The 22,917-nt window shown below is 40.5% G+C and overlaps 1 protein-coding gene across 5 annotated transcripts in view; it reads left to right on the top strand.

Annotated features, from left to right (window-relative positions):
* RNFT2 (ring finger protein, transmembrane 2) overlaps nt 1–22,917 on the top strand; it is a 50,241-nt gene that overhangs the window by 24,019 nt on the left and 3,305 nt on the right. For all 5 annotated transcript variants that reach the window (XM_063454202.1, XM_063454207.1, XM_063454206.1 and 2 more), the window contains exons 7-8: nt 19,124–19,273; nt 19,695–19,760. In XM_063454202.1, coding sequence (XP_063310272.1) covers nt 19,124–19,273; nt 19,695–19,760 — 216 coding nt within the window. The remainder of the gene's footprint in view (nt 1–19,123; nt 19,274–19,694; nt 19,761–22,917) is intronic.

Genomic DNA, 22,917 nt, shown 5'->3' with positions numbered 1-22,917 from the left:
TGTACCCTGGAAATAACTTGCACCCTTTAAATAATGATGGACATATCCAGAATAATCTTTTATTTATAGTTCCATTAAAAATACATTTTGCGTTGAATGTTCATTTACTAGGATCATATGAATGTACCACGTTTTCTCCTAAATTGATCTGGTTTCTAAATGTTACAGACACTTGTCAGCTGCTGCATCAAAAGTCAGCATTTATGAATACATACGGTACATTAATGTAACATTCTATATCGAGTGAACTGTTATTATTTGGAACCTATAGTCCACATTGGCACAATATGCTTAAATCTTCCCCTGTGAATCATGGAACCAGCAACATTGCAAACAAGTTAAAATAAAGTAGCATTCCACTTTAAAGATGCTGAAAATGACCCTGTTTATCATTTTTAATATAAATACTGTGTTGTAAGTAGGCCTACCCCAGTAAAGTTCATGGAGTTGGTGTTATTTGATAGGTTTGTAATTCCCATCTTATCATTGGCAGACAAGTGCCACCGGCACATCAATTAACTTTTGGCATCACAGGAATGCAGCCAGGCATCTCTTCATTTGTCCCTGGCCCTTATCCAAAATGTGCTTCCCTCCCCCTTCTCTCTTTCTTTAGCATCTTTTTGTTTTGGAGGGAATTAATATTCTGAAGCTGAACCGGCAGCAATGATCTCTCTCGAGATAAATTGCTTCATCAGAAAAGGTTCAGAGCCGCTCTGCAACTCCCCATTCCACCTACCTACAAATTGGAGCAGTCATTAATCTTTGTCATTGTGCTAGCGCATGCTAGGAAGGAAAGACACCCCAAACTCCCACTGAGGCTTTGTCTCACATGAAGAATAGAGCTTTTTAAGATTAAATTGGCCCAGGATTACAGCACCTATGATGGGCATTTTTTATTAACTCTCAACTGCATGCCACATCAGATAAATAGGTATTATGTCACTGCGCGTGGCAGTAATGCTTCGCCTCTCACTTTTAACCTGTTGTATGTGAATAAGCAGCATGTTCTCAAACCCAAAGGGTTAAAGAAAATATGCCAGCAAGAATTGGCCTTGCCAATCAAAGTAGATATAGGGTACGTTTAGCTTGATTCTCTGCTGGCATAAACTTAAGATGGTAGGTTTAGCATTTACTGGTATAGTTTGTTCAAAATAAGAATGTTCTTTTTAATCAGTGTTTGTTTCTTGTTTAGCAGCTTCTATGCAGATTAATATTGTTCTGAAGGGCTGCATATTAGAATGCACTTTGTGTTTGTCCTCTTTTGGTGTGACCTGGCAGATACAGGTTACAGCAAGGCAGGGAAGACATTATCGACATTATCTAACAATGTGTAATCATTCTGTTAATAAATATTATTCACATGGTGGCTGCAAAATACAGAGTATGTGACTGAAATCCAGATGTTTACGTTTTGCTATGTAAGCCTTAAAACTTTCCTTATCGGGTGTGTGTTTGGAGCAGTGTTTTAGATTGTTCGTACAATACCATCTCAGAGTTTTTGTTACTTTCCAGATAAGTTTGTAGGAATTATTAAGGGAAATATCTTTGTCTTTAAGCTAAAAGTAGCAAGGTGATTTTGTAAGTGTAGCAGTCCCCTAAGATATTTGCTAGGTGAGCTTACTCTTTAATTCCCTTGCAGTGCTTTGTATGTTTGGTGCTTGGGATAATGCGCAGGTAATATATTTAATCATTTTTTCTTTTTTTTTTACGTTGGGGCAACTATTGACGCCACCCAAGAGAGCCTTTTGAGTGCAGGGCTAATTTATGCATAGTACCTTTTTGTTTAGTACTTGGAGTCAGAGTATAAAATATCCTCTGCTTGAAGAGTGGTGGCGGTTTACTTACTTTGTATTAACAATTGATTCTTCTTTTTTTTTTTTTGCACAATCCATTCTGTTATTTTAGAATTAATCTTGCTACTCTTTGTTCCGTATAGAGGAGAGTGTTGAATGATAACCCAATCTGCAGCTGGTAACCCACATGCGGACACAGAGTTTCAGCTGGCCACAGGTTCCCAGGGTTGGATATCCCGACTCGTTGGAACACACAGAATATTTTTCTCACCAGGAGGAAATGGCTCATTGAATTACTAGTCAGACAATTTAGTAAGGAAATAATAGAGGTACATTCATTTTAGCCACACAAACACATCTGGTCGGCACTCGATCATAATACCGATTATTTGGGTGCCACTAGCAGAGAGCCCAGTACAGTCACAGATGCTGTTTGATGATTAAAGCTTGAGAGCTTCCAGGTTTCTGCATGGTGATTTTGGTATCCCTTTAGCCAACGGTTTGATTAATAAGTAGTCTTCAGCAGAACTGCCAGCTGACAATGTTTTGTTTGCACAGCAATTGTTTCCACTGGTACATCTTCATTTGCACTGATGGGAGAGATGATGATCACTTAGTCCTTGGCTGCAGTTATAAGCTGCTCGATTTTGCCTATTGAAAAATGACTTGAAATGTGGCATGCTGCACCTTTCCTGTCTGTTTCCTAAACTCTGATCTCATAGGCATAGTCAATCAAAAAAGACAGCTCCAAATATGCTTAGATTGGAAAACCTAGCCTGAAAAATCCATAAAGATTGCACTGCTGCAAAAAAATACATCTTTGTGATTAAAAATGCCCTAATGTAGCATAAAGAAACAAAAAGCTAAATTGTTTGCTTAAAGACAAACTTATTTATTTAAGGATTTACATGTCCTGTCAGTACGAAAGAGGTGTTGATAAATCACATTTTTATCCATTTACTTGATGCAGATTTTGTGACCTCTCTAACTCTGGAACATAAAGCAATAAATGTTTGCCCTTCAAAGGAACAGACTAGATAGAATGGGCAAAACGAGTAAGTTTATTAAAATAATGCATGAGCACAAAGATTCAGAAGTAACCACATAGCCCCAGGTATTTCAAAAGGCTTGTACCATACTTCCTAACCATCATGCCCAACTGTAAGCAGTGGTGTATTTTGGTTTTGTGCTGCCCTAGGCATGACTAAACCTGGGCACCCCCTAATCTAAATTTGTCTCACCCCACCTCTTCCTGATTAAGAACTCACCCCATTCCTGCTCCTTTTAAAGGGATACAATAGTGCCAGGAAAGTTTTCCTGGCACTATAGTGCCCTCCTCCCTCTTGCTCCTCCCACCCCCCACTCAGCACTGAAGGGGTTAAAACTCCTTCAGTCATTTACCTGAATCCAGTGCCGATATCCCTCAGCGCTGAATCGGGCTCCACCTCCGTGCTTGCATAGGAAAGCATTTTATCAATTCTTTCAAATGGGGATTTAGCAGACGCTGGATGTCCTCATGCACGGTATAAGGACGTCCAGCATCAGTTAGGCAACCGCCACCCGGAAGGAGTTAACCCCTCAAGGTAATTCTTGCAGTTTCTGAGAAACTGCAATAATTAAACTTGCAGGATTAAGGGGAGTGGGGCCTTGCACCTAGACCACTTCAATGAGCTGAAGTGGTCTGGGTGCCTATAGTGATCCTTTAAGCACACACACATTCACTGGCAGATACACACTGACCGTTACACACACACACACACACACTCAATGACAAACACACAGACGTCACTGACAGACACAGACTCGCTGATTTGACACACATAAATTCCCCAACAGACGCACTGACAGTCACACACACACACACTCAATGACAAACTCACAGACAGACACACTCATACTCACATGCACACACACACATACACTCACACTCACACACACTAATTATTATTATAATACTTTTCAATTATTCACCCAGCCTTCCTACCTGTCGTTGGGTGACCAGTGGGGCTGCTGTGAGAGCTGTGCATGCTGCTGTGTTAGATGTAGAGGCGTCGAGGCAGCTGAGATCTCTCTGCTCTACTCCCTCGTGCCTCATGGGCTGTCTACTAATACCAGGAGCCGGAATTACATCATATTCCGGCTCCCGCAGCATCGGCAAACTCTGATTCTAACACAGCTGCACACTAGGGGGTCCATAAGGTGGACAGCAGGCCACCTTATGTAACCGCCATGACAGGGGAAACACCTGGTTAGTGCCACCCAAGGCAAATGTCTAATTTGCCTTGGGCTAAATACAGCACTGACTGTAAGTATTGGCATTCGATGCTCCTGCTAACTTATATAGATTGTACGAGTCAATATGCTTTTATAGAAGCTTTCTAAGCATTGTATTCACAGTGAATGGCATTGGACATCCTCATGCATGAGGACGTCCAGTGTCTTCATAACCCCTGTAGTTCCTATGGGGAAGTTCTAACATACAAGCAACATTTGCTGTGCATGCGCATTAGGTTCCCACATCACCGTGACGTCACTAAAGGAGGAGTTCAATCCAGCACCGAGGGACCTTAGCACTGGAATCAGGTAAGTGTTAAAAGGTGTTTTAACCCTTTATTCACTGGGTCAGTTAAGAGACACTATACCATTTGGAAAGCAGTTTTGTATTGCTAACGCTGTGTCGTTCCTTTTAATTTCAAATTCACTTTGAATTTACTTCAGATTCTTTAGTGAATAACCCTGTTATTTCATCATTATGTAACATTAAAGCGGCACTTTCCTGGCTGAATGCAGGTTTGTTTTTTTAACCCTGCTCCCGACTCCACTACATCTAATTGTTCCCCTAGTCCCCCCCATATTATCTATTTTTATATCTTCATTTCGTGCCCGAACCTAGATCCTGGGCGCCGGCATCTTTGTGTGGGCAGATTAAGTCCCTGTGGGACACGTCATCTGCCCACACTAGATAGCGCTGTGAAATTCTTGCGCATGCCCAGTTAAACACTTGGGCATTCGCTATTGTTCGAAATTCGTACGGGAATTTCATCTATTCATTCGTCGTAGGGTGCGATCTACTAAGCGGCTGCATATTCAGTAAGGATGAATGAAATTTAGAACCGACCTTAAAGTATCGAATGTCGTCCTAACATGAATGAACAAACTGTTCTCATTCTGTTAGGACGAAATTTGGTAGTTTTGTCGGCGTTCTGTCTAAATGACAGGATGTTTGCGGATAGTGAAAGCGGACATCACGAGATCACGGAGGAAAGGGTGAGAGTATTGTGGGAAAATGTCTCTGACCCACAGGAAGTGGGTCAGAGCGGTTTAAGCATAGTAAAATTACATAAGAGTAGTACCTACTTTGTCTTATGTTTTAAAGTAAACTAGAGCAGATAGGAAAAAAAGAAGAACAGATCCTCAGAGAGGGAGAGAAGAGGAAGTGATTAGGGAAAGGTAAGTTTGGCATGACACTATAGTATGAGAATACAAACAAGTCTAAATAGCTGTTTAGGCACCACATACCTCCGGTTACAAAGGTGAGTTTACTCACCATTTTCCAGCACCACACAGTTCTGTCGTGGATGGCCACGCCCATATTCCGTCCCCTTTGCCGAGATCATCCAACTTAATGATCTCAGCCAATCCAATGCTTTCCCATAGGATAGCATTAGGAGGCCATCACACGTGACTAGAGTGTCCCTTTAATCATTTTATAGTGGTTTTAGTGGTTCTTGATTTTTGACTTGACTTCTATAAATTTTGCCACCACATTTCTTGGATATACAGTGATAAAGAAACATTGTATTTATAGTTGAGCTTTGCAACATTTACCTATAGATATAAATGCTACACCTGTGCCATTGAAGGGGATGTACCCTCATTGTACACACCCTATCTTTCGGTTGTTCTACACCCCCAATCCTCTCATTATATTCTAAGTCGATGTTTTATACATTACTAAACTATGCCCAACTATGCTGTTCTCCAATTGTCTGATCTATAATGCACATAGAAATTAACAAAAAAACAACAAATCCAAAATGTAAAGTGGTTTTGTTTTGTTTGTTTTTGTACTTTTTTTTTTATTATGTATTACTATTACTATTCGTTACAAAATTCTTGTACTTTGTATCCTACTTTCTATAACTGATTTGCCCACATACATTTTCTCTAATGCTGTACAGTTTGTTCAATAAAAAGTATACCAAATGGCTACATTTATGTGAAAATATTACTGGAAAAGAAATCTTACATTGTACCGTTTTCCATACTGGGCTTTTGTAGCCTAGTTTTGTAAAGTTTTGAATTTAACAAAATCCCAGTTTAGTGAATAACTCTATATTTACCCAAGATCCACTTTGATGATATTCAGACCATATCTAGATTCATTGTGTTGGGGAAAAATAACTGTAATACATTGAGTGAAGGCAGGCGTTTAGGGTTAGGAGAGCTTTGTTAGTGTTCAGACTGCTTCATTTTGCAAAAGTTAAAAAGCATTGAAGAAACATAACGTCTTTTCAATAATTTCAATAATGTATTTCAGTGTGTGTGTGTAATTGAGGAGTAAATTAAGAGCCAGGTAAATCCAACAGAGGGAGACAGAGAGTCAGGAGACAGGTTGTCATCCAGCAGATTACGTAATGCTGCTGTTTTGTGATAGCAACTAGAGGGCTCATAGTGGATTGGTGCTAATTTCAACCCTTCATCTTTTGGCATGGTTATGATTGATGTGAGCTGGGATTAGTCCAATAAAGTAGCTGAGTTATTCCAAACCATTACACTCTTTAATGCATTTACATTAACTTCAACTATTTCTGTATGTTGCCCTCATATAACCTGCAATATATCCTATTATTACTGGATCAAGCATGTCCATTTTATGCTTCTACAGCATTTGTGCCTTTTACCTGATGCATATCTGTATTCGGAAAACAGCAGCAGTTATTTAATTAATATATTAAACGTTAGATTATTATTTCTTATTACTAGTATATATATATATATATAGAGAAATGCAAAATCCTTGCACACAGGCTGTATAGAAAAATAAATAGATGCCGGGTGCACACCCTGGGACTTTAAGTATCCAAGTATAAGTAGAATAGGTAGCACTCACGGTCTTCAGGTTAAAAATCTTCTTTTATTGTGCAAGTTTAAAACATGATGCCAGGATCAACGTTTCAGTCCTCTCTCAGGACTTTCATCAGGATCATCTGTCAGGATCTATTGATCCTGATGAAAGTCCTGAGAGAGGACTGAAACGTTGATCCTGGCATCATGTTTTAAACTTGCACAATAAAAGAAGATTTTTAACCTGAAGACCGTGAGTGCTACCTATTCTACTTATACATATATATATATATATACTATTACCAGCATTTAAATAACGCCAACATATTCCACATCACTTTATAATTATAGATATTTGACAAGTAGGTGACCTACAAAAAGAGGTGGTTTTATTGCAAGACCTTTTTATCTACTCTTATATAATACTGTTCTTTTGAATTGTGTTTGTACTGATCAGTATTGCCTACCATTTGCACTCTAGGTATTTTAAGAACTACATATCCAATGACTCTTAGCCAGGTTAAAGCATGCATAACACATACCGGGATGTGGTGGTTCTCGAAATGCCTATGGGTTCCGAGGTTAGCCACCACTGATAAGGTGTATTAACTAGATCTATAGATGAGTTACCTGCAAGGTATGGGCCACCTATAGAATTTCTAGTAACAAATAGTCATGTGGAATGTGTGATTGAGAAATGCAGAGCTACACTTTAATTTCAATACCAAACAAACCATAAAGAACAGCAACACCAAAATCTACAACCCGTATTTTCAACAGCAGTAGGTGTTGGAATTCAAAAACAATTCATGAAATGGCTATTTCTCCAGCACCCAAGCAGGATGTGCCAATCTGGTTACATTGTTCTCATTCCCCAGTAAACTACTTGTAGTCTAACGACATCATAACTAACTTTGTCACTGGACTTTGGGTTCTATTGCACAGTCAGTTGTTATTAACTTCTGTTTACTCTCCATCTTTTACAATATACTAAGAGCCCTGCAGAGCAGTTTTTTTGTTGCCAGAAGCATGTACCGCCAGTATATGCAGGGATAGGATGTCTGTTACATTGCATACATTTTGCTTCGTAGTGATATAAAGGCTCAGGGGACTTTCCAGAGGTCTCTTAAGCTTGCTTTGCATTATCTTCACAACAAGAAGGTGGGCTTCAGCACAGAACACAAAAGCAGTCCTTTTAAAATGGGGAAAAAAAAAAGTTTATAAGGTTTTGAATTTTAAAATAACAAAAATGACCTCATCCAAAAAGTGAGACCGCAGACATTTAGATTACCTCATCTTTCTATTGGTAATTTAATTGTAATCATTTTAGCATATTAACATAGCACAATGTAATCTATGAACTATATGACATAATATTGACTGATGAAACACGTATTCCTCCTTTTGTTGTCATTATATAGTTTTAGCCCTTGTTGCTAGTGTTAACGTGTCCTACAGATAAACTAGTCATAAAGTAAGCATTGGCTACTTACCAATTGCTTTGCATGCATGCCAGCATTTTAGTTGGTTAAAGAGAGAGGTGCTTTAAATTTAGTGTTGTGGCCAGTAGGTGGACACATTTTAGGGAAGTTTTAAGGGACTTTGTGACCTAATGGCCCTAACAAGAAAATGTAATTTAGAATAAATTTAGACCAATATATTTTTATTTGCACAAGCTAATTTATTTACACATTTACTGTAGTTTTTTTCAATTTGACAATTTGTATTGCTTTTTACGGTGCAGAAGAGAAGAGGTGGTTAGAGGGGGGAAAGGGTTTACACAGTGATCCATAATCATTCCAGAACCCTTTAAATACATCAAATTTAGCAGATAATTTAACATTGTCCACTTTCCCAGTCTCAGTTGAGTATTGGAGGTTATTCAAGTGTAAAAGCTTTCTGGGCTAAACCTGTGATCAGTGTGGTGATATGTTGGGCCTACTTCGTTTCCCTTAAAGGCTCATAGTAGTAGCATATAGGCGGGGTCATCGATGGCTGGGTGTCATGGCTCAATGGGGAGGGATTCATTTGGTGGGAAGAAGGGAGAGTAGTTGTCTCTGCAGTTTGCTGGTGGCAATGACTATTTTGGTGTTATCTTTGCGCCTGTCTGTTGCGTGTGTTTCAATGTGTATTTATTGGGGTTGTTATGGCTGTTCCTGCCATCTTGCCTGGTTCTTGTTGGTGGTTCTTCATTATGAGAAAATACTTGTTTGTCCTGTGTTTATGGGGGGGGGGGGGGGGAGTGGAGAAGAAGGGTATGTCTCTGGGGGGCATCGGGCCATGCTTTTTGGTATGCTTGTTTATATTTCTTAGGGGGTGTTTAGTGTGATTCTGTCATTTTTGCCATGTCGTCCACGCTTCGGACAAGAATTTGGCATTTGATTGGGTGCGTCTGGCCATTTTTTTGTATTGACTGTTGGTCTCCACCACCTGTATGCATTGATCAATTGTGGGGGAAGTTGTTGCTTTCCACTGCCTACTGATAACCGTGAGGGCTGCTATGATGATGTGATAGAGGAGATAGCGTTGATACTGTTTTTCGGTAGGAGCAGGAGTAAGATTGTCTCGGGTCTGTAAGGAAGTCTTATTCCTGTGCATTTTTCTGCTAAAGCAGCCACTTCTTGCCAGTATGTAGTGATTAGAGGGCAGTGCCATCAGGTGTGGATCATTGATCCTTTGTCTGTTTTGGCATCGCCAACCTGTATCTGATGTGTTGGGGAAGCTTTGTTTAGGGAGCGTGGGGACTAGGTGCCATCGGTATAGGATTTTGCGCGATAGTACAACATGGGACATGCATAGCATCATCGGCCAATGGACTGCAAATTTACTTTCCATTGGGAGTCAGTTAAGTTGTGTGTTTTCCCATGCCTTTTTAAAATGGAATGAATTTATTCTTTGTGTTGAGTGTTCAGGGGCATATACTATTGAGATGAGTTTTTTAGGTGGCTTGAGCTTTAAACATATTTTCTCCACTTCTGTTAATTGCAGTCTTGATAGTTTTACTATCATGGATGTTGGTTGTGTTTTCATCCAAGATTGAAGTTGCATGTAGGAGAAGTGGGCTATATTAGGTAGTTTGAATTGCGCCTGGAGTTCGGTGAATTTTTTGAGGTTGGAATCTTGGAGGAGTTGGGACATAGTATATACCTCGTGTCTGCTCCAGATCAAATAGTTAAAGTCAGGAATGAGGAGTGACAAGGTGGCTAGTGGTAGGGCTGGACAGGTGTGCTGTGCTATGCCCAGGTTATTTTGGTAACTTCCATAGGGTTATGGTAAGTTTTGTTGTGGGTAGCATGTTGTGGCTCGTGGGTCGCCTATCTTTGGGTAGCCATGCCAGCTGCGTTAGGGGGATCCCTTCAGTGAAACTTCGTTCTATCTCCATCCATGCTAGCGGGTGTGTGGTGGAACGAGGATAGCAAGGGGGCGATGTGAGCAGCCCTGTAGTAGCCCGACAGGTCCGGCATTCCCATTCCGCCATGGTTGAACAGTTTGTACATTGTCGATTTTGCTACTCAAGGTTTGATGTTCCCCCATACAAATGAGTTTAGGATCTTCTGCATGTCCTGGAGATACTTTGCTGGGAGTTGCAATGGAAGTGTTCTAAATAGATATTGGATTTTTTTATAAAATACAATTTTAGCTGCCGCTATCCTGCCAGTCCGCGAGATATATTTTCCTCGCCACCCCTGGATGATATCTTTGAGTTTGCTGAAGAGTTTTGAGTAGTTGGCTTTGTGTAGTGTGTCAGTTGTAGGTGTTGTGTACTCCCAAAAATGTTATGTGGTCGCGTCTCCAATCGTATGTGAAGTTTTGTTTGAGAGAATGCGTGTCATGTTTAGGGATGTTTCTGCCTAGGGCCGGTGTTTTGGTGACATTTAGTTTGTTATAGGCACATTTGCTGTATTGGGCTATGATGTCGTGAAAATTGGGCAGGGATATGTGTGGTTGTTCTAGGGTAAGAAGGATGTCGTCCGCAAATATAGATAGCTTGTGTTCGCGGTCTTGAAGTTTGATTCCATGAATATTTGGGTTATCTCTTATCATTTGGGTTAGAGGCTCCAATGCTAGGATGTAAAGTAGGGGAGAGAGGGGGCATCCCTGTCTTGAACTGTTTAAAATAGCAAAGTGGCAATAAATAAAGCCCCCATTGAGCACTCAAGCAGTTGGGGTGGAATATAGTGCGGTTATGAGAGATGTGAATTGGGGGTGGAAATCCAAATTTTTGGAGAACTGCGAGGAGGAAGGGCCAGTACAGCCTATCATAGGCTTTTTCAGCATCCAACAAGAGCATGACATTAGGGGCCTGCCTCCCCTGCGTCCCGTATAAGATGTCAAGAAGTTTCCTTGTGCCCTCTGCCCCCTGTCTTCCCCCCACAAAGCCCACTTGGTTCTCGCCTACTAATGAGGGGATAACGGGTGCTAGTCGATTTGAAAATATTTTTGCAAGTATTTTCACATCTGTATTTAACAGAGAGATAGGCCTGAGGTTCTGGCTTCAAGTTGGAGGTATGCCTGGCTTCGGGAGGGTGGCAACATGTGCCATTTGCATGTCAGGAGCCATAGTTCCCTTGCTAATTATATGGTTGAATGTTATCGCTAGGTGAGGTGCTAATAGGGATTCGAATTGTTTGTAATACAAGTTTGATAGTCCAGCTGGAACTGGGGATTTCCCAGAAGGGAGAGCTTGAATGGTTTCTATTATTTCTTGTGTGGTTATAGGATTTTGTATGGATGTCCTTTAGGTGTCTGTTAAGGTCGGCAGGGTTGTTAATTGTAATAAGTTTGCAATTTCTTGGGTGGTCGGTTAGTGTAGGTCCTTATATTCCTTAAGGTTATAGAGCGTGTGTTAATACGCTGTCATTTCGCCATTTATATCTTGGGGGCTATGTCGTTTTTTTTGTCCGTATTAGTGATAAGATACAGGATTTTGGAGTTGGCTTGTTTTTTACCCAAAGTTTTCCCTGCCCTATTACCTTGGGAGTATGTGCTCCGTTTTAGTTTAGTTAGCATATATGTGGTTTTGTTTAAGGACAATTCGTTGATGCGGTTGGTGATTGCTGCTATAACTTTAGCATGTGTTTCCGAGGGGTGTAGGAAGTGCACATTAGTGGTGTGCCTCAATGTTCGTAACAAGGTGAGGTGTTGTTGATGTGATCTTCGTTTGAGATATGTTGCATTACTAATTAGTAGGCCTCGTATTACTGGTTTGTGAGCCTGCCAAGTGGAGAGAGTATCGACCTCCGGAATGGTGTTGAGTTCAAAATCTGTTCAAATATGGTCTGCCAAGTGTTGTAAGAAGTGATTATCATGTAGGAGAGTGTCGTTGAGGCGCCAGGGTGGTCAGTCTCTGTGCTGGTAGTGGTCCAGACTATGGTGTAGTGAGAGATATTGGGAAGGAGCGACCCAGATATTAGAATGAGATAAATTCTGGAGTATATTTTATGCACTGCGGAATAGTAAGAATATTCCCTATCAGAGGGATGTTGTGTTCTCCAGGTGTCATATAGACCATGCTCCATGAATAATTTCGTGAGTGCTTTGCAATTGGCTTTGAGGGTGGCATGTCTGTGTGAGTCATTAGGTATGGTGGTGTCTACTCGAGAGTCTAAGGTATGGGTCCCCCCAGATTATCAGGGGACTCTCAGTGGTCGCCAGTAGTTCCGCCAGGACGTTGTGCTCTGTTGTTTGTTTGGGCTGTACAGGCCCAGAATGGTGTATTGTAGATTGTTGATGACACATTGGAGTATCCATTACCTTCGCTGACTATCTTTTTTGACAGTGAGAAGTTCCACCGTTAATGAGCTGTGTAGGAGAATGGAGACCCTTCTGGATTTTGAAGAATGATTTGCATGGTATTCTGTGGGGTAGTCTCTGAGGCCAAATTTGGGAACCCTGTTTGTAACGAAGTGTGTCTCCTGCACACACACTAAATCTGTGTTGTGGGAGTATATCTTCATGTTCTGAAGGTAAGGTGTTATGTGTAATGTGGCCTTTTACTTGTGAGGGGTTGTAAGTTATCAGCTGAGGTTGGGGTTCAGGAGTTGTTGGGAAGGGGGAGGGACTGAGGGAAGGGTTATTGGGTTAGCTTGGGAGGAATATGTACAATTCGACCCCTGTTGAAGTGCTAAGTAAAATTAGGTATATATAATCAACCTCTGGTGGTTGTGGTACGAGGGTCGTACCGTGAGGTTTAGGCCTGTGGGCTCCAGCCTGGGTGTGCATATGCTGAGCATTGCCTATGTGGATCGTGGAGGTGGCTGTGCCCCACTTGGATGAGGGCGTAGGCTGTGCTGAATTGTGTGTTGTCAGGTGGCCCATTGTGCAGCACTACAGATGTTTTAGGCAGTAGAGGACATGGCCCTATTATGTCGGGGACTTTATCCTCGCTATCATTGGTGTCCACCTTCATGTCAGTTCGGTACATGGGCACTGTATTTGTTGTCCAGCATAATTAAGTAGGTTTAACAATAAAACTCTGAAAAAAACAATCGGCCATAAGCTGAGTGTAGTCAGCATATTTTAGAATCCTAATGGAGGAATATTTGCGACTTAAGTCGTTGCCATGTTGTCAGTGACATTCACATATCTATCAGACCGGTGCTAGGTCGTGATAAGTGTTATCTAATATAGCTATGTCAATATGACCTGTTTATCCTTAACAATGAAAACTTTGAAATAAACATTTAACCATAAACGGAGTGCATCTAGCAATTGAAGAAGCATAATGGAGTGATACTTGCGACTTAATAAGGTGCTGTGTATAATGCAGTTGATGTGCCTATTCTGTGCCATGCTGGTGATGAGTGGTTTGACGGGGAGGAGTGGAGGATCCCGTGGGTCTCTCAGACTTTAAGCCCCATTCACCAAGCTTTTTTGCGCCCTCCTCTGGGGTGTTGATAAAGATCGTTTCTCCGTCTTTGGTGATGAGCAGCTTCGTGGGGTACCCACACCTGTAGCGGATTCCGGAGCTCCGTCGTAATGGATTGCAAGTCTTTCCTGCACTGCAGGTTTGCTGCCGATAGATCGCCATGATGCGTACTGTGGGATATTCCTCGTGCGAGTCAGTCTTGCTTATGCAAGATCGAAAAACTAGCTCTTTGATATGAAAGTAGTGTGCCCGGAGAAGGACGTCGCAAGGTGTTGAGTCCGATAAGTATCTTGGTTTTGGAACCCTGTGGACCCTATCAACCAGCAGCATATCTGCAGGGATTCCTGGGGCATAGGCATGCATAAGGCCCCGTACACATTGGAGGTCGCACAGTAAGATTGACTCAGGGACTCGGCGCAGGTTATTTATTTGTGCCCTGTCCTCTGCGTCGGCCATGCAGGTTTCCATAGTCTCCAGTTTATGTTCCACTGCTTGTACATGATCTGCCATATCGTTGTGTGCGGAGACCATTTCCTTGCATTTATTCTCCATGTGAGATGTTCTAGTGTTCAGGTCCAGGACCTCTTTCTTTAGTTGGTCTGCTGTGGACTGCCACGAGTGTATGAGCTTAGAAGACATAGCTTCCATGGCTCGCTCAAAAATTTAATTTTGTAAGGCTTTCGGTTGTTTTGAACACATTCGGAGTTTCCATGTGGTTGCTGGCATCTAAATCTTCATCACGATCTTGCAAGGGAGCTTGTGTGGCCTCGAATGCGGAGGATGGTTTCTGGCTGAAAACGTTAATCTTTTTAGCTTTAGAGGTAGATTTTTTTTTGTCTTGTGTTGAGACATGCTGAGATGGGGAGATTCTGAGGTTTCTGCGGTGTAAATTATCGTTGGATCTGGAGCCCATGTGCCAGAGCAATTTCCTACGCAGCCATCTTGCTCAGCGGTCAGCGATATACATTTACTGTTGTTTAAAGACAGATTATTATAAGTTTTATTGCTGTGATGTTTTCATATACACTTAAACACACAAATGTTGCCATTCCTAGAGAAGAGGGATTTGAGTGTATCGACCACCATAAGGACAGCCCCTCCTTGGAAGACTTAAATCTGATGAGCATACTCTCAGATTTATAGTTTGCTTTGTTAAAAAAAACAACAAAAAACCCATTCTTTTATAGGTAGCCACTTCATTTTCATTTGCTGTTATCTTATTTATATTTTTTATCCGCCATGACCATTTTGACATTTCATTGCAATCTTTGTTTAGTTAATTTGCCCTTAGGTGTGGTTCTTAGCCATTCAAAAAATACATTGCTTTTCTTCATTGTTTAATGCCAAATCACTTGTTTACGGTTTTCAGCCGATGCCGAGATTTGTAACACGGCAACTTGTTGTGTATAGAGACACCATTACCTTAACTATCAAAACTGTTTAAAGAAAAATGAAAGCTGCTTTTTTGGGCCACTTGAAAAATGTCTAAATATGCATTTTATTAATATGTACATTACATAAAGTTAGTTATACATCTTTTGAATGGATGACTAGATGGTGATTTAGGAGAGTTTAGGTAAACAGAAAATGTGTATATCCGTAGTTTCATCTAGTAAATTATGTCTCCTTTGTAAGTGAGTGTGGATATCTCAAATATATTCATAACTGGCTTCAGCCGGGGACTTTTTTGTTTGTTTGTTTCACACCCATGGAGTTGAGCGAGGTGCTTTAAGCAGATGAGATCCCGAACTCGTTCACAGCCCACTGGAGGGCTATGAGATCATGAAAATGCCAAAGCTCTGAGCAATGCGACTTATTCCTAGCAGCGGGATTGTAAAGCAGAAGACATGCAGTATGATCTCACCTTCTTCCCTCCCCTATCCTCTAAACACTGGCGCACACACAATCTTTTTCTTACATTGTCCTTAGGGTATTAAGCGTTCTAGGATAGCTCTAATCTATTTCTGAGTCCTTAATCAGTGTAACACATGCTACGGTCTTTTCATCTGTAACACAGCAGTATATGCAGTACTGTACACTGTGTGATAGCACTAGTCCTTGTATTATGGAAACACTGTCGAGTTTTGTTTAGTGCCAAGCAAACGGCAAATCACTAGCTTACGGCTTTGAGCTGAAGCCGGGATTTGTAACACACACAGTTCATTCGGTAGTTATTGATGTCATCATTTATGAAGCACTAACAAAGACTATGAACAGTAATACTGAACAGCAGCAAGATGAGTGAAGTCTTTTGTATACCTAAACACAACTTAAAACATTATTCTCTTAGCACTTTGAGCAAGATGCTTACTGTTCCGGCATGCCAACAGTTAACGCTCTAATATCTAAAAATGTAAGAGTTTTTGTTTCCTCGTATTGGTAAATTAGTCTAACAGATTGGGAACGTATTTAATGTTTTATTGTACTTTGACTTACCGAAAGTGACATTTGTGCCTTAACTCGAAAGTTAATTACTTAACAGCTCCCTTAGCAACAAGCGTTAATGGCATGGCATAGCTGTATACTCCAGAGCTCTGGCCTCTCGGGAAATTGAAGATATTTCTCCCAAGTGCATAAAAACCTCCTTAAATCTGAAATGCTCTAACGATCACTCTTTTAACCTTTTGTTGCTGGCTACTCTTGCAATGTAAAATTAGAGAGATTGTATATGTGTGTATGCGTAATATATATTATAATGTATTACACCCACTATGAACATCAACATGTAAATCATACATTTAAATTATTAACAATAATGAACACAATTTAAGGCCAAAATACCCAAACTGGAAATGTTATCCATTTCAGCTCAACTTTCATTTCAGCTTCTGTGTCTTAAAATGTAAAATTTACAGTGCGCGGGGCCTGACTGTCATGGCGAGAGGTCTCATTTCACAAGAGCTCATACCAAAACCCTGCCTAAAGCTCATCACCCAGCTCTTGTAGCCCTCCAACTGGGGTCAACAGTATACTCCTGTACCCCCCACACTTCCTGTGGTCACTTGCTGCTGTATGGTCAAAACCTGTAATCGCCATTAGTGGGGCCTGGCGAGCACTCAGGAAGAGAGAAGAGGCCGATCCCTCTGTCAGGATTACAAGCTGATCCAGCATGTAGAATTGTATCACACCTAGGATTAAAAGGTAATGTCTTACCGGGCCTTACAAGGGCCAGACTTAACGTACCAAAGAATAGTCAGACTACTTGCCGAGGTCGGGGATAAAGAAAGAGACACAATGATGAGGGAAAGCCAAAAGTCAGGAATACCAGAAGTCAAACGAAGCCAAAGTCAAATACCAGAAATAAACACTCAGGAACACACTCTCGGACAACCACTAAGGGAAACCACTACAGGACAATGAGTAGCAGGAGTAGTTTAAATACCCTTCTTGTGGATCCGATTGGCTGTAACCAGACTTTGACCCCATAACATGCGTGTGCATTCTTTACGTGATGTCACGCACACGTCAACGTCGTCCATACCATGGGAGGACGTGGGGTTACAAATTGGTGTAGATCTGCAGCAGCCGTCGTCCATCAACATGCTGCAGGGGTCAGACATATTGACGCATGGCTGCTGAATGGCACTACCGCATTTATTGGCAAGGCAATTATATTTAGTGTCGCATGGTGAGGATGAACATGTTACACTCTCGGCCTGGCACAGACAGGACTCCACCACACTGATGCACCGCAACCCATAACCCTCCCTTTGGACCGGTGAGGGTGATCCCGGTCCCCACCCTGGAAGCTCCCCAGACCCATCTGTGCCCTGTGGTAGAGCCGCAATCACTGACAACACAGACAGAGGTACACTTAAGATGGCGGACACCACGTGTTCCCTGACCTGCCTGGGAGATATGCCTACCATGCTGTCTGGACGAAGTGTTTGCCAACTTGTGGAGGAGGCTGAGGGACCGGAGGACCGAGCACATCCAGTAAGTAGTCCACCCTCCCCTGGGCTTTCCGCTACTCACCCGCTGCCGACCTGCACCTATCACTGCACGACCAACCCACAAGAGGAGGCAGAGGTCAAACAAACAGGCGAGCTGCCGGAGGCGAGCTGCCCGACCAGCACAACGCCTGCATGGGGTCAGCGCAGCAAGATGAGGTAAGGACCAGACAACTAGAACCCCTACAAGACCAACTACCTGCACATGCAGCACCAATCCTGAGGCTCTCCACAAATCGGGAGGACTGTAACTAACCTGCTAAGGGCATTGTCAGAAGCTAGCCAGGCACCCTCAGCATCCTACTTCACCTTTATGCAGATTTTGCTTTTCTATACTTTATCAGCATTTATTTTTTTATCTATTGTGAGCCTTATTCCATAATACCCAGTGAACAGTATAGGGTGGCCCACTCTAGGTAGTTCAAAGTTCTCAAGCATGCCTAAATTACTCTTTATACCTACATTATCTAGCATGTATACTTTCATATATTATTTGACATGCACTACTCTCCAGGTCTAGTTACCCTTCTCTGAGTCACAGCAACAGTCTAACATATTAGTACCTAGATGTGTGTCCAGACTATTGAAATAATAATAAAAAATGTGTAGTATTCTAGAAATGCCCTACAAATGTTTTACCATGTCTTATGGATGTTGACAAATGCTGCTGGGGCATTGCCAGCTTGTTGTAATTCTATGCACAGTAAAAAAAGAAATTATTTTTTAAAATGTAAAAAAAATGAAATTTACTGCGAATTTTTGACAATTCTCTGTTTAATGAGTAACCCCAAAAATGATTGTATAATACCGAAAAAGGACCCCTGTTTTGATATAAGAAGTTCTCTGTGTACCTTCTGTAAAGACTTTGCTAAAACATATTAACATATAGTCTTTCTCAAAGAAGACACCATTTATACCAGCCATTTTCGCCATGTCTATCACAAATGTTCTGACTGTTGATATTCATTGTTTCACTGACGCAAAATTATTGATCCCATCTGTTAAATGACTTCTGCAGTTGTATACACACCATTTTATATCCATCTCTATCTTTCAATAAATAGTGTTAATAAAACACTTTCAGATTTTTACGTTGTGAAGCATTGTTGTTGAGGTGTAGTGCATGTGACACATACTTAATCAACTCCTTAAATCATGGCATGTTGTTGGAAACCGTAGATCTAAGGGATAGTTGGTTTGGAAAACTTGTTACTTCTGGTACATAACTTGGAAAGTGGTGAGAATGACTGGCACATATAGCCTATGTTTTTGCATTCCAGGTTGGTCCATCTGTTTTAATGTTTACAGACTGCTTTACTGTATTCACATGATCGCCAGGTGAATAGCCCAGTTTATAGCTCTGCTGTTCCTCATTTCAAATATCCATTAGAGTCTTATTATCAAAATAATCAAATGTCATGTGCTGTATAACTCTGTCTCCATAGGGTAAGTTTTACCTGCTAATCGAAGAGCTCAGCCAGCTGGTCCGTTCCCTGGTGCCTATCCAGCTGTGGTATAAATACATCATGGGCGATGATCCTTCAAGTACCTACTTCTTAGGAGGCATTCTCATCATCTTGTACAGCCTGTGTAAGGTGAGCTATCCTTGCTCTGTCTGCACGATAGCAGGTTTTGAAAAAAAGTGCAAAAACAGAATGAGCCGTAAAAAATAAAATATTTAGCTTTTTTTTTTTTTTTCCTAAATGCTTTATTCATTTAATCTATGCACTTCTATTCTATCAACCTTTCAGACAATGAATACTGTTCAAACCTAGTATGAGCTGGTATGATAATGTTGTAGTCTGAACTCCCCCTATATCAAGCCAGTTCAGAACAGAAGGACTGTTCATCCAATACAGCAGTGTAAGCGTCAAACATTTGTAAACAATTTGACAGATTACTGACAAACAGTGCCTTGGGACTCCTGGCACAATATCTAATGTAAAATGCTCTTGCTTGCTTCAAATAGCAAATACTCATGTCTGTTTAAAAAATTGTTGTTGTTTTTAAATCCAGTCCTTTGATATCTGTGGTCGTATTGGAGGCCTACGGAAAGCACTGAGGATTCTTTGCCACCCTCAGGTATTTTATTTTGATTTGATTATCTTTATTTTACATTTTTCTTATTATTTTATATATTTTTAACATACATTTTAATTGAACATAGAAAAAAAAAAGAACATTGCAAGTATTCAGTAGCATATATAGATAAGAACCGGTATAATCAAGATCTACCATTACACACAGGTGTTTGAAAGTCTGAACATTAATTCACACCACATAAAATGTATCTTGTGCACTGGAGCAGCACCCCGTAAATAGGTATCTTAAAGGGACACTACAGTCACCAAAACAACTTTGTTTAATGAAGCTGTTTTCGTGTATAGATCATGCCCCTGCAGTCTCACTGCTCAATTCTTTGCCATTTTGGAGTTGTCACTTTGTCTATGCAGCCCTAGCCACACCTCCCTGCATGTAATCTGCACAACCTTCCTAAACTCTTCCTGTATAGTGAGATCTAATGTTTATACTTCCTTTATTGCAAATTCTGTTTAATTTTCAATTTCGTATCTCTTGCACTGTTGATGGCTTGATATACCTTGCACGAGCCTCTTGTGTGCCATTAAAGTTCAGTTTAAGGATATATAAACTTCTAATGTAAGTTAACATCTGATTAAAAATTAAACCATTTTTATGCAAGCTGTCAGTCACAGCCAGGGAGGTGTGGCTATTGCTCCGTAAACAGAAACAAAAGTGATTTAAATAACAGATAATTAAGCAATGAGACTTCAGGGGTATGATCTAGGCACAAAAACTGTTTCATTAAGCTAAATTTGTTTTGGTGATTATAGTATTCCTTTGAGTACACAAAAAGTAAGAGGTGTGAAAAAAGGAATTGAAAAGAAGGTGTTGGGGATAGAAGATGGATTATTATAAATGGTGGAGCGAAAGGTTAATGTGAAGAACTATTTTTCTCTACAGAATTTACAATTTCATTGAAGCATATTCATACCAAGCAGCTCAAAGCCTAGCATTTTCTACTCTGTCAATCCATTGTTGTAATGTGACACTACATGCAGTATCCAGGCAGGGGCAATGATTTTGCACATTTAGTAAAGGATCTTTGTAATACTAGATATCGGGACGTTTGTATGATGCAAGAGCATTACATTCGGTTTGAATGGTGCTGGAATACCCACAACTGCTCAGAGTGGATAGAGTGCAAATACAGGTTGTTTTTTACTCCAAATAATCAGTTGTAATTTATTTTTTTGTATCTTATACTCATTGACCCTTGATACAACCGGTCAAAGAGTGAGATAAATGCATAGGTCATCTTCCCATTTAATCTTAGAAGGAAGCATAACCAGTTGTGGCTGCAGCACCACATGTTTCAAATACCATTTGCAATATACTTGTCTTTGTCACATATCTGTTTAAACTCTCATTTGTCTAAAGAGGTCTTGGTATAAGCATATAGGGTATGTAGTACCATCATGGCATTGCAGAATCACTCCAGCCTAGAGGATTAGCCATTTAGAAGCAGGTCCCCAGAATGCTCAACCACATTTGGTCATATAAATGTCTCAATCATTTGTGGTTTCCCCATCTTTCAAAAAACAATCAATTTGGGATCTTTTTGTGGAAATCTAAGATTCTAAATAAAATACTTGTTTTTAAAAGGTTTACCAATATAAAGCACAAAATATCGGTGAACATCCACTTAATTAAGTCATTGTAAAAACTATTGAATTTGGGAAAAAGTTATAATCATAAAGCTTATTTACATCCTGAATTAACTAAATCCCAAATACTATAAGGGGCCTACACATCAAGCAAATGGGATTGGTGATTGCAACCATTGCTTCTGGTACTGTGGCATTCAAAATCTCATTCTTGTCAGTATTGAGATTGTGTGTGGGGTTGCTCTACGAAGAACATCATCCACAAATGCAGACACTTATAGTGATAATTGTTAAATATTATAGCTGACCTGGAAGCATGGCTGACTTGGAGAGTTGTTGCAGTTTGGCTACTTTGGCCTTAAATGTAAAATTCCAAACAATTCTAAGTTTGGTAAATGACCCTGTTTACATTCTGTGTTTCCTGTGCTGGGAAATAGAGATGTTATCTTTTCTCTACATTGTGGCCATGAAGGTTTCAAGATTTTATAAGAAAGATGACAATGGTTATCATAGTCTGGTGTCTTTCCAAATATGGACTTTGGACAACAGGGTATATATTACACCCCAACCCATATGACTCAAGTTAGTATGCATAAAGCGCCAGTCTGCCTAGTCAAAAGCCTTCTACATAATCTTATATAACCGTAATGAGTGTCTATTGGGTTCTTTGAACAAATACATTTAATTTATTATTATCGCCATTTATATAGCGCCAACACATTCCGTAGCACTTTACAATATTATGAGAGGGGGGATTTAACTATAGCTAGGACAATTACAAGAAAACTTACAGGAACGATAGCTTGAAGAGGACCCTGCTCAAATCAGCTTACAGTCTATTGGAGGTGGGGTGTAAAACACAATAGGACAGGAAATCGCAATCAAATAAGGTGGGAATGAAGCAGAGCTGGATGAGAGAGTAGAGTGCTGTGCCTTAGGAGAGAGCAAGTATGTAAGGTGGAGGTTACTTGATGTTCTTATTATTTTGTCTCTTGCCTCTTGACCGGGTATAAAACCAGATTTATTTAGGTGAGCTAGGGCACAGTGACCCATCTAAATCTTTATAGTAAATGCCTTTAAAAAACTAAAAACTGTTGGTCAACATGGAGTATGGATATTGAATTAGAACAACGGGCAAGTTTCCGGTCCTTATCCTCCTTAGTATGGTTGGTAATGTGTGCAGGAGAAGTACCTCTGTGAAAAGTCCCATTCTCTTAGACTGAGTTGAGGACGAAGATTTTAACCACACAATTTAGATTATTTCAAGGTTAGAAGTATAATTAAGATTTGCAGAGCATTTCATTTCTGAATTCTATGTTTGATGCCTGGTTTCATTGCTATCACACCTGTACTGATAAAGCAAAATTTAGTGCCATGTAGTATTGGATATCATTCTCTCTTTGTTTTCTTTAAAGGAACACTATAGTCACCGAAATTACTTTAGCTAAATAAAGCAGTTTTAGTGTATAGATCATTCCCCTGCAATTTCACTGCTCAATTCACTGTCATTTAGGAGTTAAATCACTTTGTTTCTGTTTATGCAGCCCTAGCCA

Source organism: Pelobates fuscus, chromosome 5, assembly GCF_036172605.1.
Source record: "Pelobates fuscus isolate aPelFus1 chromosome 5, aPelFus1.pri, whole genome shotgun sequence".
Classification (NCBI taxonomy): domain Eukaryota; kingdom Metazoa; phylum Chordata; class Amphibia; order Anura; family Pelobatidae; genus Pelobates; species Pelobates fuscus.
This window is presented reverse-complemented; position numbering and strand designations above follow the sequence as displayed.